Raw genomic sequence first — 15,612 nt, forward strand, 5'->3', positions numbered from 1 at the left:
TGTGTGTGTGTGTGTGTGTGTGTGTGTGTGTGTGTGTGTGTAAACCTGAGCGCAGTGGTGGAATGTTACTAAGTAGATTTACTCAAGTACTGTACTTAAGTACAAATTTGAGGTTCTTTTACTTACTTGAGTCTTTTCTTTTAGAAAAAAAATACGTTTTATTTTCAATTGAACTACCAAATAATATATAGGCTTGCAAGTACGGCTGAATCAAACACAGAACAGTTTTAATCGTTTCCCGTTTCTAAAATGTGTGGATTTTTCTGCATTGAGTAATTTTAGTTGTAACAAAGTATTTTTGACAGTGTGGTATTAGTACTTATACTTAAGTAAAGGATGTAAATACTTCTTCCCCCGCTGCCTGAGCGTGCACACAGTTATATTAATACAAAGAATGTAGCTATATGTAGTCAGTTTTGTTAAATAGCTCATCAATGGCATTTTATTACTATTGATTAATAATGTAGCATTAATATCAGTTGGTGAACGATGAATGCATGAGAATGTGGCGTGTGCAGAATATGAATGCATTACTTTTAAATAATGAATCATCTGCCACATTTGTGGAAATAAGATGACTTATGCTATCCCTACAGTCTGTGCTATCAGGATATTGGGGTCTATTTATGTTCACATCACTTTTTCTTTTTACCCCTAATGAAGAAGTTAATATTCTATATCGGAATAAATATTTCCCTTTCGTGTTTTTCTTCTTTGATCTCTGCATGCATAATGTCAAATTTGCGCCACAATCCAGAAGAGAAAGAACAAACAAAACCTTGAAGAGAAAAGCTCCCTTTCCTCTTACCATATGTATGTGTGTGATACACCAGAAGCTCGCTGGCCTCAATGAAAAAATACCATAGATGTGTATGTAGTATGCCTAACTAGATTTCACGCTGATTTGGGCACTGCCCATATCCTCATATTATTACATTTTCTTGCATTTACACAGGAAGACCATCTTTTCTGTCCTTTCCTTATTAAAATCTGGAGCCCAAGGACAGAGCTGACCAGGGGTAGGGCTTTAACAACAGGACTGGGAGCTCTGAATGAGATGTATGCATCAATGCTATTGTTCCATTTCAGAGAACTGTAAGTAAAATTGCACAGCTCAGCACACTTTCATGTCCCTTTTACCCCCCCAGGTTGCACTATTTAATAGGGTTGCCAACTCTATTGGCATGGCAACCAGTTCATTAGTGAAGGCAGGCACCCGTTGCCGTAGCAATGTCTTGGTGGTCCCTGGGAGGTAGACTACATGATGAGGATGTGCACACAGCACCGCTGCACATACATTTTCGCAGTGTGTGTGTGAGTGTGTGTGTGTGTTAGAAAGAGACATTGAGTGGCTAATCATTGAAAGATAAGTCTAATGTACTGTACAATGTATATTAAAGTGAAACTTTGATACAATCAAGGATTTTCTGGCAGTAGTTATTTAGACCTTCACCGTGCAGTAGGAAAGTCTTTGTAAATGCATATATCTTCCTTGTTGCTTATTCATTCCCCATCTATGTCTTTTATTTTCCCCCTCACTCTCTTTACAAGCTCCTAATATTCTCTCCCTCTCTTCAGCTCAATATTATTTCAGCTGCAAGGTCTGTTTGTCAGGGGTTTGCAGAGCTGAATATGATGCCTGTGGCTGATGGAGACCTAGGAGCAACACATATGCCTCCCACATATCCCTTCTTTCCCAGAGTCTCTCTCCTTCCCAGCTCTCCCCAAACTCATTAAAAACCTATTAGATAATTAGCAATTACTGTTATATTGAGGGCAGATTAGCTGACATGTAGAACAGTCAGCATGTTCAGGGAGCTGAAAATGGAGAAAAGAAGATTGTCCATCTATCATTCTCACCTGGATATGGCGTGTGTGGGTGGGCCAATTCTCACCTGTCGCTGCAGTACAGCAGAAAGCTGCTGTAAGTGTGAATTGATACCGACTTCAGTTTTGGAAACTAAAAATGACCATACCTGACCCAAGGTCGATTCTTACATGGAGTTGACTGAATGTCTGCCCTGGCAAGTTGCTCAACACAAGTCAAGGTCTGTGTGTTTTCCTACTTACTTTTGGGATTAATCCCCTGTATGACTAGAATGAAAGTGCTTTGAAATAAGAGATGTGTTTGTACAATTGTGCAAACTATTTGGCTGATAAATAAATAAATAAATAAATAAAATGTACTTTATGTATCAAGCACCCATGGGAATTTTTAGCAACTAACTTGAAACAGATGAAGAGGAAAACACTGCAGTAAAATTATTGAAAAAAAGTTTGGTTTTGTCTGTACTTGTACAAAGATGAAAATCGGTAAAGCTTACAGAAGCCAAATGGCTCAACATTGTAAAGCAGCCTGAGCTATCCTTAATTTGTAGAGAAATTCAGTTTGTCAAATTGAAGTTATCTCTCTCTCTCTGAGGCAGTTATACCGCAGAGAATTGGCTTGAACTACTTCCGCATTTGGAAAGACCTCCAGTCAGTGCCCTGTTTGCAAGGGAGACGTTTTTTTTTTTTTTTTTTTTTTTTTTACATACATAACTTTTAAATGTTAGATTTTGATTGAGCTCAACAACATATTTCTATTTTTCTCACAAATTTTAGATATGAGGAACTGACCTGTGCTACATTAATTTTGTCTGCCTCGACTTTACTGGATTCCAGGTTTCGAAGATTTATATCAGTGTCAGATTAAGGGTCAAGAAGAACCATATGTAGTCTTTGTTTTATGAAATGTTTGCATAAACTGTAGTTTTTTTATGAGAACATGCACTTACTGTTTGTTTGATGTCAGGAATTCCAATGCGGAACACCATCATGGTCAGGAAAGTGTCGTCCATGGGAGCCACTGTGGTCATGCTGCGCTCCATGAGAGCACGTCTCTTCTGCATCGCGTTCAGGCCTGCGTGATGAAGTTGCTGATTGGCTCCGATGAGATGCTGCTGTTGCTTATTGGCTGGTTGATGATGTAGCAGGGCTTGATTGGACATGTATGCAATACCCCGATTGACCAGGTTGCCCGGCCTCAGTGGTCGGTCTGCTCTCTGTCTACCAACCACAATGGCTGCTGGTTTCACCACCTCGCCACCTTTCCCTTCCCAGGATTGTCGTCCACCCGTCATTTCCTTCTCCTCCAGACCCTCTAACCCTCCATTCTCCGTGTCACTTCCATCTTCCCCTTCTCTGTTTTCTCTTCCCTGCTCCTCTTCCTCCTCCTCATCCTCCCCATCTTTGTCATCCTGACCGGGATAAAAGTGCTCGTTATTTCCCAGCATCCTTTGCTGTGCAGGGGTCACTGCCGAGAGGGCTGAGTGACATAGCTGTCATGGATACAAAACATGGCTATCCCATGAGACTGGCTTCATCCTTAGAAACATGCTGTGGGAAACAGGCAGAGAAGGGAGTAAACTTTGGTCATTTAACTCTGAGCATTACAATGATAGTGCAGAGTGAACTTAGCAAAAAATTAGAAAGCACGTGCAATAATCGAAAAACTAGCCACCAGCAACGCTAATAAGTCCACATGTGTGAATGAGCACACAGCTGGTCCACATTTTCCATTTAGCCACTGGGAATGCAAAGGGGAATAGCAGGCTGATGAAAGACAGGCTATATATAAACTCTTTGAATTTGCATCACAGGTTCTTTGCAGAAGAGAATGACTTGGATATGAAATTTAGCTTCACGTGAGGTCAAGATCCTTGCTACTTAATGGAGCTAACCTATGTCTGAGGCACAACCCAGGGCTAACAGCTAAATGTGAGCTCCTTAAAGAAAAAAAATCCACTCTCAGATACTTAGATACATGTACACTGTTAAACATCATCAGTCATTGTGATGCTGTTGGGGTTTCTAAATGAGGTGTTTTGACTAACCTGTTGGCGTACTCACTGCCTTGACCATGTTGACATGGTTTAGTGAGGTAATACTAATACCCACAATACTTTGTGACAACCTCCAGAAACATGGCTGAACTTGTCACACAAAGTTTGATGCAGCTCTATCAGCTTTAATAACAACAACATGGCTGGCGGTAAACTTTAAACCAAATAAAAGTTGGTTTATTCGCCAAGGCGAGGTCATGGATTTGCAAAAAAGACATAGGGCTTTTGCATTGATTGTTGTTGTGTAGTCAGCCTATGGCCAGGTGAATGTGTCAATGTGTCACTTATGCTATAGAGCTTTTTTTGATGCCCTCCAGCACACCTTCAGCTGGAGTAGGTGTGAACTGTTTGGTTAAATTCAGTATAAAAAAATATCCTAATTAACATGATGTCAGGTCTTCTGCATTTGGCCAGATATCTGAAGGGAGCAGAAAATAGTAGGAACCAATCATTTTTGACCCACAAATACAAAACTATTTTAAAAAACAGTGTCTTCGAGTGGATTTTTTGCTTTAAGGTTGTTTCATATCTTCAGTGTGTTTCAGATCTGGCATACTGGCGCCTCCATATGTTCTGCCCTGGTTTTTCTTCGGTGAAGTCTGGCTACAGGGGCTTTGCCATCATGCAGATCTGGACGATTGCCAACAGCCGCCTTAATGATGGTGAATGACGCAGGGAATCTCCCAGTTTGGTGCGTTTTGATGAGTATCAGGACAGATGGAACTCAATAAAATATCAGATGAAATTAGGACACAGATCTAAACTCATTCAATCAAGGATCACCAACATGCAAATACTTTAAGAGTCAATCACGTTTTAGTAAAATATGTAGAAAATATGGTGCCAATGAAGTTTAAAGGGACAGAAGTAATAGTAGTAGTAAAGTAAATCTATGACTTTTGACTTATCAACCTCTATCGGTGACCAAGGGCATCAACAGGTGTCTGGCACGGCTTACAGTGGCCTGTAATTGACATAAATAATAACGTAGAGATGAAGAAGCTAGCCAACAGCCAGAGATCCAACAGAAACATTTGATGAAGAGGTCATAGCATACCCATATTCAAAATACTGTAACAAGAGAACTGCTTTTGTTTTTTTTGTTTTTTTTGTTTTTTTTTAGGCTTGAAAACAAAAAAGTGCTGGTTTTCAAACGCTGGCTCCACCTCTGATAATTGCACAGTTTAAAATGTGTCTGCATGTCTTTGTAGTCCTTTGTGAGGCCCAAATGTCTTTGCAATAACAGGAAGTTAGGAGTTAGGCTCAGGATTTGGGTTATGGGTTCAGGCAACATGTTTGGCTTGTGACCCCTTGCAATCTGTTCACAGTTCATAAAAAAAGAAGAAGTTTGAAAACATAAGCTTAACCTCTGAGCCCGAGACACTCGCCCACGAGTAAAAACAGCACCTCTGATTCATAGTTTAATAATTTATCAACCATACAAGCCAGCGACTTACCAACGGTTGCGTCTGAAAGGTAACGAGTTAGCGGTTACAGAGGTCTCTTCCGGGTCTTTCTAGACTCTACAGGTGATTTTCTATTGAGCCTGGAACTTCCAGCCTCTTTCGGGGTCGTTGGGCTTTAAATCCAAACTGTTACATCCAAGATTGATCCACTTTATGTCCATAATTCATCGCGTTTTGGCTCATTTCTGCCGCTAGCTCGCGGCTCCGTCTCTACTCTGTGTCTGTTTAGGGAAATAGAGGCCCCAGTATGCCCATATATGGGAGACAACATCACCATCTTGTATGGAAGGCCAGAGGGGACAAAAAGGCCAATAGGCTGTATGGAAGGCCAAGAGGAGCACATTTTTGACACGTATTTGCTTGTGTGGCATTGCTGTGGATGTAATATTAATAAATATGACATTATTCTGTTATCATTAGCATAAGTAAATGTCATGAGAGCAAAAGCGTCTTGACTTTCTTTGAAAAGATGTATGTATTTTGTCAACTGTATAAGTTATAATGATTATTTCTTCTTTCAGTGTGACTCCCAAGACATGTGAGAAGTGTTTTAGAAAGGAAAATGGCTTATTTATTACTTATCTGTCTGTGATGTCAATACATATCTGGGAGATTCATGTTCCGTTTTATTTATTTATTTGTCTTTAAGGCCCTACAACCATTTTTTAACATGCAAGTGACCTCACCGCAACCCAAATATTCTAATAACCCAGTTTAGCCTAAAAAAAATTATGTTCACATATTGACTGTAGACAACAGGGTTGATGTTTTACAAGCTTTTTTATAAAATAAATCCAGACGGACAATAAACTGTAAAAATGGCCTTAGGTCTCAGAAGGTTTACTGTGGGTTGCAGAAATGTGTTTTTTTCTGCTTTCCTGTACCGTTATTCGTCTTGCGACCCCCCGATTGGGCTCCCTCAGGTTGAGAACCAATGGGTTGATGTAGGGTCAGGGTTTTGGGAAATGAAATACAATACGTTTTTAGAATTTGTAAAAATATGTAGTGACAAAAAGAGATTGACCTAGAAATTGGTCAGTATAAGTACAATACTTGGCATATGTACAATACACGCACTATCATAGTTTGTTTCATGCAATGGAACAATCCAAACGGTAGTTACTGTATCTCCAAAACAACCACATTTTAAAAGCAATAATTACAAAGTCAGCAGTGTTTGGATGATTGACCGGATGTATGCAAAACAATCCAAGCCTGATCTGTTAATATCTCAATGGCCTAAAGTAAGTCTGCTAGTCAAGCATTTCTGGGCTGGCTGTGGTCGAATCCCCAAGATGCTCTGAGAGTGACAGGATGGGCCACAGCGTCTGTCAGAGCAAGTGAACCAGTGAGGACGGAAAGAGAAAACTAGAGGAAAAAAGTATCTGACCACTTACAATACATTAGGGGATGGGATAAAATGCACAAAAAAAGGTTCTGGAAAAGCATGTGGCTGGCAAACTAATTTTCCTCCACTGGCACTGGCATATGGTACAGTAATCACAAGTACCAATGTTACCAATGGCCTGTATTCATATGGAATATCACACTACAGGACCAACCACTGGCCACTGTTGTAATGGATGAAAATGTTCACATGTATCACATTTAGGCCGAAAACCTCTCTTATCAAAAGCTGACAAAGAGCAGCGTCTTAACACTCACAAGGTTTGGGAGATTAACACTATCATTCAAGTACACCAGGAGGGAATAGAGGAGGTTGATTCATGAACAAAGTGTCATTAAATATTGAACAACATTGAGTCTGCACTAGCCAAGATAAGGAATTCGAAGGACAAGCTGAGAGTACACGGGAGCTTAATAATTGGGATGTAAAAGTGAAAGGGGAATACACAAGAGAGAAAGACGGTGAGAGTTGTTGTTAGCATAAAGCAGAGTAATCAGATTGGGAAAAGAAAAGCGGGGTTAGGACAGCCGTGACTGGAAAAGGAATGAGAGCAAGTGGAGAACTGTTTCAAAATCAACAGTAATGTGAGGATATAAACAGGATGACATATGGGATAGAGTCATGTTTAGAGTGCCATTTGATTTCACATTCTTACTATGGCAACCCCAATCACACCCCCTGAAACATTCTCCTCAGCCTGTACAACTCATTATGGACGTCACAACTCGTGTCGCTTTTGCCTTCCCCATCCCGTCACTCAACTCCTACGCTCTGCCGCTTTTGCCAGCTGTTTGGCTCTCCTGTCCCTGTGCTGGCCATCAGCTTTACAACTAGTCTTGACTTTTCTTTCTCTTGGGAGAACAGTGGTGGTAAAAAAGCACGATTTTTGCTCTCCTGACAAGAACAGCCTTTCTCCATCTTCTGCCAGAGGCAGAAAATTCATTTTCAACTGTCTCACACTGAATATCTTCTTTTGTTTTAGCCACTCACTGGTTGCTTGTAATGTCAGCAAGGACTTAAGGCTTACTCTACTTTTATTTTATTTTTTACTTTGGGCAGGAACACAGAAAATTATTTAAAACCAGATTAAATTTCTTATTTTTGCTGGGATGGCTGATTTTGCCATTGTAGAGCGGCTCCCGTGGTCTGTGGAACCATACACAGATAACAGCCAAAAAAGCAACACCTCTCTTGTGGTGTGCAAGATTGATCACTTAAATGTTTTACTCATACCTATTGTAGCCGTTACAATAGTGTCAAAAAGCTTCATTTATATGACTGGAACACTGACACATCTCAAAATCCTGTAGATGCTGTGCAACAAAATCTAAGCAGTGTGCTTGTCTATTTATGGCTGCAATCAGCTATAAGTCCGTCTGTAAACATGTGATGCAAAGGATTTTACAGTTTGAGATTTTCTAAAGCCTTTCAATGTATTTATCATCTATATTATTTTTGTGACCATGTTTTCTTGTTTGAACAGTGATTGAACATTGAACAGTGAATTAACTCACTTAATTTGAATAACTTTATATGCTTCAGATAAACTATGAATTGTATTTTTACACAGAACATAGAATAAATTTGATCCAAAATCACTTAAAGCCCATTGGGAAGGATCTCTTAATGGCCAGTATGAACAAAAGGAATGATTACAGAGACCAAAAAATGTTCATTTGGGCACCTGATTACTGTTTTAAGTCTGACTTAAAGAAATGTGATCGTAGTATTCTTTCATGTCTAAACATGCACTACATTATGTAATTTTGTCAATTGTTTTTCTGTGCGTATGAGCTCCTGTCTGAAAACTTGGTTCAGTCATACAATAGGAGTAGAAAACAGGGACATCTGAAGATTTCAGAAGTTGGCAAGTTGGCTTACCCTTGGGAGACTGATAGAGCAGCTTGACTTCTGATGATTAGAAGCCATCTAGAGACTCTAAGAGAGGCTTTCAATAGATCTGGGACGACACTGGTCCACAGACAGTAAGGAAATGTAGGGAGAGCAAGATGAAGAATAAGGACTGATTAATCATGATAACGAGGACAGAGATAGATACTCTCCTTGAGCACCTGGACAGCTCAGATGGATGGATGGAAAGATTAGCAGAGAGGTCACTGATATCTCTCGTTTCTATTCGTCTTTGTCTTTTCTGAGAGCTTTTCTATACATCTTGCTTTTTGCAAAACGCAGCAAAGTTGTAGTAATGACTTCATGGCTCATTTGGTTTATTTTATTCCTCGGGGTTTCCACATAAACAAAACATTATGCAGGTTTTTGGGTAATAAGTCAAACTCAAGTTTACTGTGATGCAAATTATGCACAATGAAAAACAATGTGTCAACCTATTTCACTGCATTTTATTTTATTACTAAAGATATCATTATAAATGATCTTCTGTTAAAATATGTTACTGTCAGTACTCTGTAAAGTTTGCTGTAACAGTGTCTTTTGGCAAGTCTTAAATGAATATATACTATAAAGACCTTAATGGACTGTTAGTTCTTCTTTTTGTCAGTCTCTCTTTCTCCTCTTCTCACTCACTCACTATCTCCCTATGTAGGACAGAGCATGAGTATAGATATATTTTCAGTGTATCGGTCCCCGGAAAGTAGAATTGGAGAGGATCCAAGGAACAGATTGTCCCACTTTTACGTCCTGCAAAAGTGGAGCGCCAAGTTTTGTCCTCTATATCCCTCTTTTTCACTGGGTCTCCACCCTTCGGCCTCTTTCACGCTGCCAGTGATGAGGAGCCGTCAAGAACACTCTAAGCCTACTCCAACACAGGATTGATGGGATGAGTCACTAAACTGGGGGGAGAGGGCACTTGGTTTATATGAATGGTGCATCATTAGCCATCAGGTCTGGGGGTGGTGCTCTGACATAGGAGTTTAAGGGGGAAGGGCCAAGCTGGGGTATGAGAATTGGGTACCATGACTGTGTCTGTTGCATCAGCAGTCATTAAAAGGTAACTCCAAAGCTCAATACAGTGGACAAATCATTTAAGTGTTAATGTCTATATTCTCTAAAACTTTAAAAAAAAAAAAGCATTCAAATGTATTGAGGAACGCCACTTATTTGTATGCTTTCCTGTTGTGATGACAAGGTTTAGCATTTTCAAGCTGTAATTAAATCTGTGCTTGATAAAATCAGATGAAATGAAAGTGTTTAACTGACAATCACGGCACCCTTCATTCATTTTACTGGCAGATAACAATCCCAGCAAGAAATTCATCCTCCATGCACCCATTCTGGCAACTCCCTCAGTGGGGGAGGGGAACTGCTCCTATCCAACACAAACAGACGCCTGTTAGTCAATTGCATATCTGATGTTAATCAAGCAAAAAACGATAACACTGCTAATCAGTAATTAAATGGATAATTAAAATAATTACTCCTAGCTCTCTATTTCACAATAAACATGCAGCTCCTTTGATCTGCGTTTCAGCTTGATCCTCCCTATCGCCACCTCACCATCTTTTTTAAGAAAAAAGGGGCCACGGCTTACTTTGTAGGTTACACACCGCTTGCCTGATGTTCAGAGCATGTGTGCATGGGCATTCACGCAGACCCTGTGTTCACATACAAAATGTTACTCTTTAAGCAGCACATCAGTACTGAATGTTTAGCAGAAAGCAGCCTTTAGTGCCAGACCAGTCAGCTTGAGCTTGGCTAGCGGTCTGTGTAGCTCAAACTGGGCTATCTTTCCCCTCAGACTGGATATAATTGGGTCAGGTGGAGCATGCGCTGAGGGCCTTGCTTGGGCTAAACTTGGCTGGATGGACTGGGAGACCTCAATGCAGCACCGATTTAGGAGTGAACATCCCCTGCACTATTTGAGACTTCCCCCTTCCCGTGAACATTGTTTGATACAGTAGCTAAAGCGTACACTATCACAACAGAAATCCCTAAATCAGGAATATAAACTTTTACCGGTTATGGCATATTATCCCGTTTTCAGGTCTGCACATTTTGATGAAGTTATATGAATTTGAGTGTAGTATAGATTTGTATTATATTCCCAAGCTATACATGGATGATAAAGAAAGGCAAATGTATGCCAAGTCAACTCTCTTATTCAAACATATGAATCAAATATTTCTGTTTTACAAATTTCCCACATCCCCGTCTCCAAATCATGTCACCCCCATGATGGATACTAACTCCAAGATTGAGAACCTCTGCACAATATAATCTTTAAAACTGTGCGAACATGACTTAATCTGCACCTTCAGTCCTAATATAATATTAATGAAGAAGCACACTTAATGTCTAAGAACAACTTATTTCCCAGTTGTTATTGTCGGTTAGTATATCAGTTTAATGAGTTAATTCATGAGGCCTAATCTATGAGACACATTGTTCCTGTTTAGTATTGAAGTGTTCCCTTCAGCAACAGATGAAATGACACCAGGTCCCAGGTCCACGCGCACATGTCTGTAGCAGCACTGAAACCAAACTTAAGTGTATGACACTAGTTTGTGTGGGTGCACAACACCCAGTCATAAATTAGACTGATTATCTGAAATATGTATATGCAATGCTGACCAAAAGTCAAATAGCTGATTTCATCTAATAAAAACTTCCCTTTTACTCTCCACACATGATGTAACAATGTGCATTAAAATGTCATGAAAACAGAGACTTCCAAAGGCAACTGTGCAACCGGTTGCCGTCTGTTTCGCAACAACAAATGAAGGCAGGAAATGCCAATGCAGTCAAACATTTCTAATAAAACATATGTATACCTATTCTATACATTTCCTGGTATCAAGTAACTTTTTCAAGGACCTTTTTTACATTTTATACGTGTCCCAGAGCTGACTAAAGACCTCAGGCCTCAAATACAATGAAAGCAGACCACAGACAAACTAGTCAGACACACAGAGATGGGTGCAGGATTAAGGCTTTAGGATGGATTTTATGGCAGATAAATAGCCACAAATAGACTGTCCACTAGTGACAGTTTCACTTACCTTGCACGTCCACTGACATAAAGGTAACACCGAGAGACAAAAGTTAACAAGATACTAATAAATACTGTTAGACACAGCTGACAAAGTGAGGACCATGTCGATGCCTGTCGAGCCCCATTACAGTTCATCCACCTACCACGTAATGGGGTGTAATTGGCTCTACAGACATGGAGATCCTTCATTCTTAACTTTATACTCTACTTATGACTATTACACTATATACTTAGGATTGTGTAATAAGCAAGATGGTAAGAGAAAGTGTGGGAATAGATGTAGTATTTGCAATCAAATGGGACCATCATCTGTTTTGGGAGAGCATCTCTTTAGAAACCGAAGTTGGATGTTAGACAGGAAAAGCAATGGAGACATTAAATGTGCACCTTCCCTCTAAGATATTTTGTGGAAAGCGTGTTCTTTACACCTGCGCTTGACTCTAATCAGACCTACACTACCTTATTACAACCCTAAACTGAGCCAAAAAAACACCATCTTAAGTGCCATCTGATCCTGCTGGCTTGAAACAGACTGCTCAAAAACCCAGAATTACATCAGCAAAAAGGTTAATGAGGGATTTTATCCTATAGCTAAAGGTCTATAATCACCCACTTGTGTTACAACTCTGTCATCATGTGATGTATTACTCCTGTTGATTTACACACTTTAGACTCTAACTGGTGTCTTGCTTTAAACGTGGCCAAGTACATAGAAGTGTTTCCTGATAAAGTCCCTGTAATCAGTGCATCTGAAATCCAGTTGTTGCTCTCTGAGCCATCTGTGCAAACATGAACTAGTTGTAAGTTGTAAAGCGTGAGCTATTTCAGTTCTTCATAATGGTGGATGTGTTGCAGTTTGCTGACTTCTGTTTTCAAGGCTTACGGCAATCCTCCAGATCTTTTCCCTGGGGGAAATCTCTCTGTATGTAATAATAAAAGCCTGCAGAGTCAGGGGAAACAGCTCTTCTCTCCCGTATTATCTTAATGAGCACAACAATAAGACTACCAGCTCCACAAATAACAATTACAAGTTCATTGAAAATCATAGTAGATGCTAATTTTTATTTAAACATGAAATTACTTCTCAAGGTTCTTTACTGTCACTTTAAATGTCAGGCCAAAGATGGTCTGTGGCATTTCTTGCACAGACTTAGCTCCACACAGCTGTTGCCCAGTTTAAAACTCCCATGGGACTGATTTAAGGAACGTTTTGTTGTGGGTTTTGCATTTCTGCTCCATAGATACAGTGGAAGCTTGCAGCTAATAGTCTAACTGTACTACTCCACAGCAGTGAGCTATCACTGAAAATATTTTCTCAGCATGTCAGTCTTTTGTCCTACCCTTTCTCCACACCAAACCCTGGAGAATTACTGGAATATATACCACTGTCACATCTGCTGCACTGACCGGCCTGTGTATTGACTCATGCTCCTCCTGCAGAGAACGGAGGACAGAACAGGACTGGGCAGGAAAGAACAGCATGAGACAGGATAGGAAGGAGGGGAAATTAGTAGGCAGTGGTGGTAGAAATTTTCTGAATCAGAGAGACACAAACATCTCCACGGACACATCAAGCTTTCTGGCCAATTCAGTGTAATTTATGTCTTTAATCTTCCACTCGATTGTTTCATTACAACACTGTCTTTCGGCATTACTTGTCTTTTGGCATTAAGTATAATCACTCAGTCCCTACCTGGCGTTGATAACATTACCCACCATTCTTTGTTCCATAATAATCAATTGTTCTGTGTTTCTTAGGAAGCCATTAATCTTAGTGTGTCCACTCTGCTTTAAATTGCCCTATTTTTTTCCTTCCTTTTCCAAATTAATTCCCCCAGGTGCACTTTGCCAATAGAAAAAATAGCTTTTAAAGCCAGTATTGCTTATTGTGCGTTACAGTGTGTTGGGCAGGTCTTAGGAGGCTGTGCAAAGTCAATTATGTTGCCGCTTTAGGATGAAAGTGCACAGAGGCGTTTGGTCATGTGTGTGTGTGTGTGTGTGTGTGTGTGTGTGTGTGTGTGTGTGTGTGTGTGTGTGTGTGTGTGTGTGTGTGTGTGTGTGTGTGTGTGTGTGTGTGTGTGTGTGTGTGTGTGTGTGTGTGTGTGTATGTGTGTATGTGTGTGTGTATATGTATGCAAATGTGTGAGAGTTAGTTCTCTTGAGTCCTTAGAGGGTTTCCACCTTTCCACCAGCTGACTCCATAAATACTGCGAGTTTGACAAGTCGCAGCTGAAGAAGTGTGTGAAATGTGGGTGTTGATGAGCTCTCGTTTGAATTTGTTAAATGTAATACAACACTGTAAGTGTCTGAATAATATTAATATACAGTAGGTATTACATAAATGTAGGTTTTACATAAGCACAAGTATTAATATTCCTTTCACCTCCCTGGCTGATTTCTACCTTATGTTATCTATATCAATTACCCCCCCCCATTAATTCTGGTGCATCTATCACTGTTAAACAAAAGGTTGTAGCCTGCTTTGTAACTGTGGGGGTGCAGTTGTAAAATACTGCAATGTGAAATTCTGATTCCTAATGAACATGGAATAATCTACATGAAACAGGGTCTTAACTAGTCACAAGGGAGTCAATAATGGCCATAGAGCTGGATTCAGCATGAATGGCTTATTTAGAGAAATTAACTTCCCCACCACCACTGCCCACTGTATCCAGAAGAAAATTCCAGACAGCAATGCTTTTAGTTAGAATGACTCACATTAACTACAAGCAGACACATCTCCATAATCTTCATTACAGCTTCCTTATGCTGTATATCATAGCTAATAAACACCAGAGGACTCTGTTGAGTGATCTGTGCAAGCTCTGTGATCTTTGTCTCTGTCCCACTTTGCTTGTTAACATGTAACCCCCGTCACATTTTTAGCAGCACACAATTCTTTTTGTAAAGCGCTGTGACTTTCAACCTCAAACACACACACACACACACACACACACACACACACACACACACACACACAGTGCTGCTAAAGATCATTTCTTCTTTCTTTGTGTGCCCAATACTTCTAAATGAATGTCTTTTAAATTCATTTTAGAGTTCACACACATTATCACCACTGTCTTTAGCATATTATAATAATTCACCCTTTCTTTTTGTATTATAAACACTTTGCATTACTTTGTAGGATAAGCACAGCAACTGATTTGTTATTCATATGAAACCAAAAATGTGAGTAAACATGAACATGAAAAAGTAAATACCTTTTAGTCTGCAGTTCAAGCTGTGTTGCGCCTCGTTGTATCCGCAGTGACCTCCTTGATAAACCAAAAAAAAGAGTAAAAAAGGGGGCTGGGATTATAAATTGAGAAAAAGATCCAGTTGGTGAAAAATAGATGAGGAAAAACAAGAAAAAGTGATATGCTCTTTTTTCTTCAAAAATCACATTTTCATTCCCTCTAGTCTTTAAATATGCGTCGGTGCGAGCCAGTATTGAGCCAGTGTATTGTGCAGCCTCTCTCTGTTTTCATTCGCACACACACACATTCACCTACTCTATGCCCCAGTGTGGCCAACTCTCTCTCCCTCTCTCTCTCTCTATTACACACACATTCATGCACCCTTTCTCCAGCGTGGTCTCCTCTCTCTATTACATCAGATTGATCTCTCTCCGTTCTCCTTCCTCTCTTTGTACTTCACTGGGTACCGACTTTCCACCATCTATCTGTCAGTTGCTGTCTCTGCTTTCTTTTCTCGCACCCAAGTGCTCTTCTATTAAATTATCCCCAATTTTATTCATTACTCCCTCTCACTCTTGTCTTTTTTGTCTCTCACTGTTTCACCACACATTCCAACCTCTCCTCCATCTCTCGCTCATTATTTCAGTCACTCCATCAATAAAAAGACATGATACGACCCCCCCCCCCC

The 15,612-nt window shown here is 40.0% G+C and overlaps 1 protein-coding gene across 3 annotated transcripts in view; it reads right to left on the reverse strand.

Moving 5' to 3' along the window:
• The window catches only part of LOC116670992 (SH3 and multiple ankyrin repeat domains protein 1), a 41,049-nt gene extending 25,807 nt beyond the window's left edge, over positions 1–15,242 (reverse strand). The window contains exons 1-2 of one of the 3 annotated variants that reach the window (XM_032501804.1): positions 14,949–15,242; positions 2,778–3,378 (exon numbers count right to left, since the gene is read on the reverse strand). In XM_032501804.1, coding sequence (XP_032357695.1) covers positions 2,778–3,275 — 498 coding nt within the window. In that variant the 5' untranslated portion in view covers positions 3,276–3,378; positions 14,949–15,242. Of the gene's footprint in view, positions 1–2,777; positions 3,394–14,948 lie in introns of those variants that run through there. The other 2 variants (XM_032501806.1, XM_032501805.1) reach the window with 2 other exon arrangements.
• Positions 15,243–15,612: the final 370 nt, after the last annotated feature.

The sequence above is a fragment of the Etheostoma spectabile genome, chromosome 21, assembly GCF_008692095.1.
Source record: "Etheostoma spectabile isolate EspeVRDwgs_2016 chromosome 21, UIUC_Espe_1.0, whole genome shotgun sequence".
NCBI classification, from domain to species: domain Eukaryota; kingdom Metazoa; phylum Chordata; class Actinopteri; order Perciformes; family Percidae; genus Etheostoma; species Etheostoma spectabile.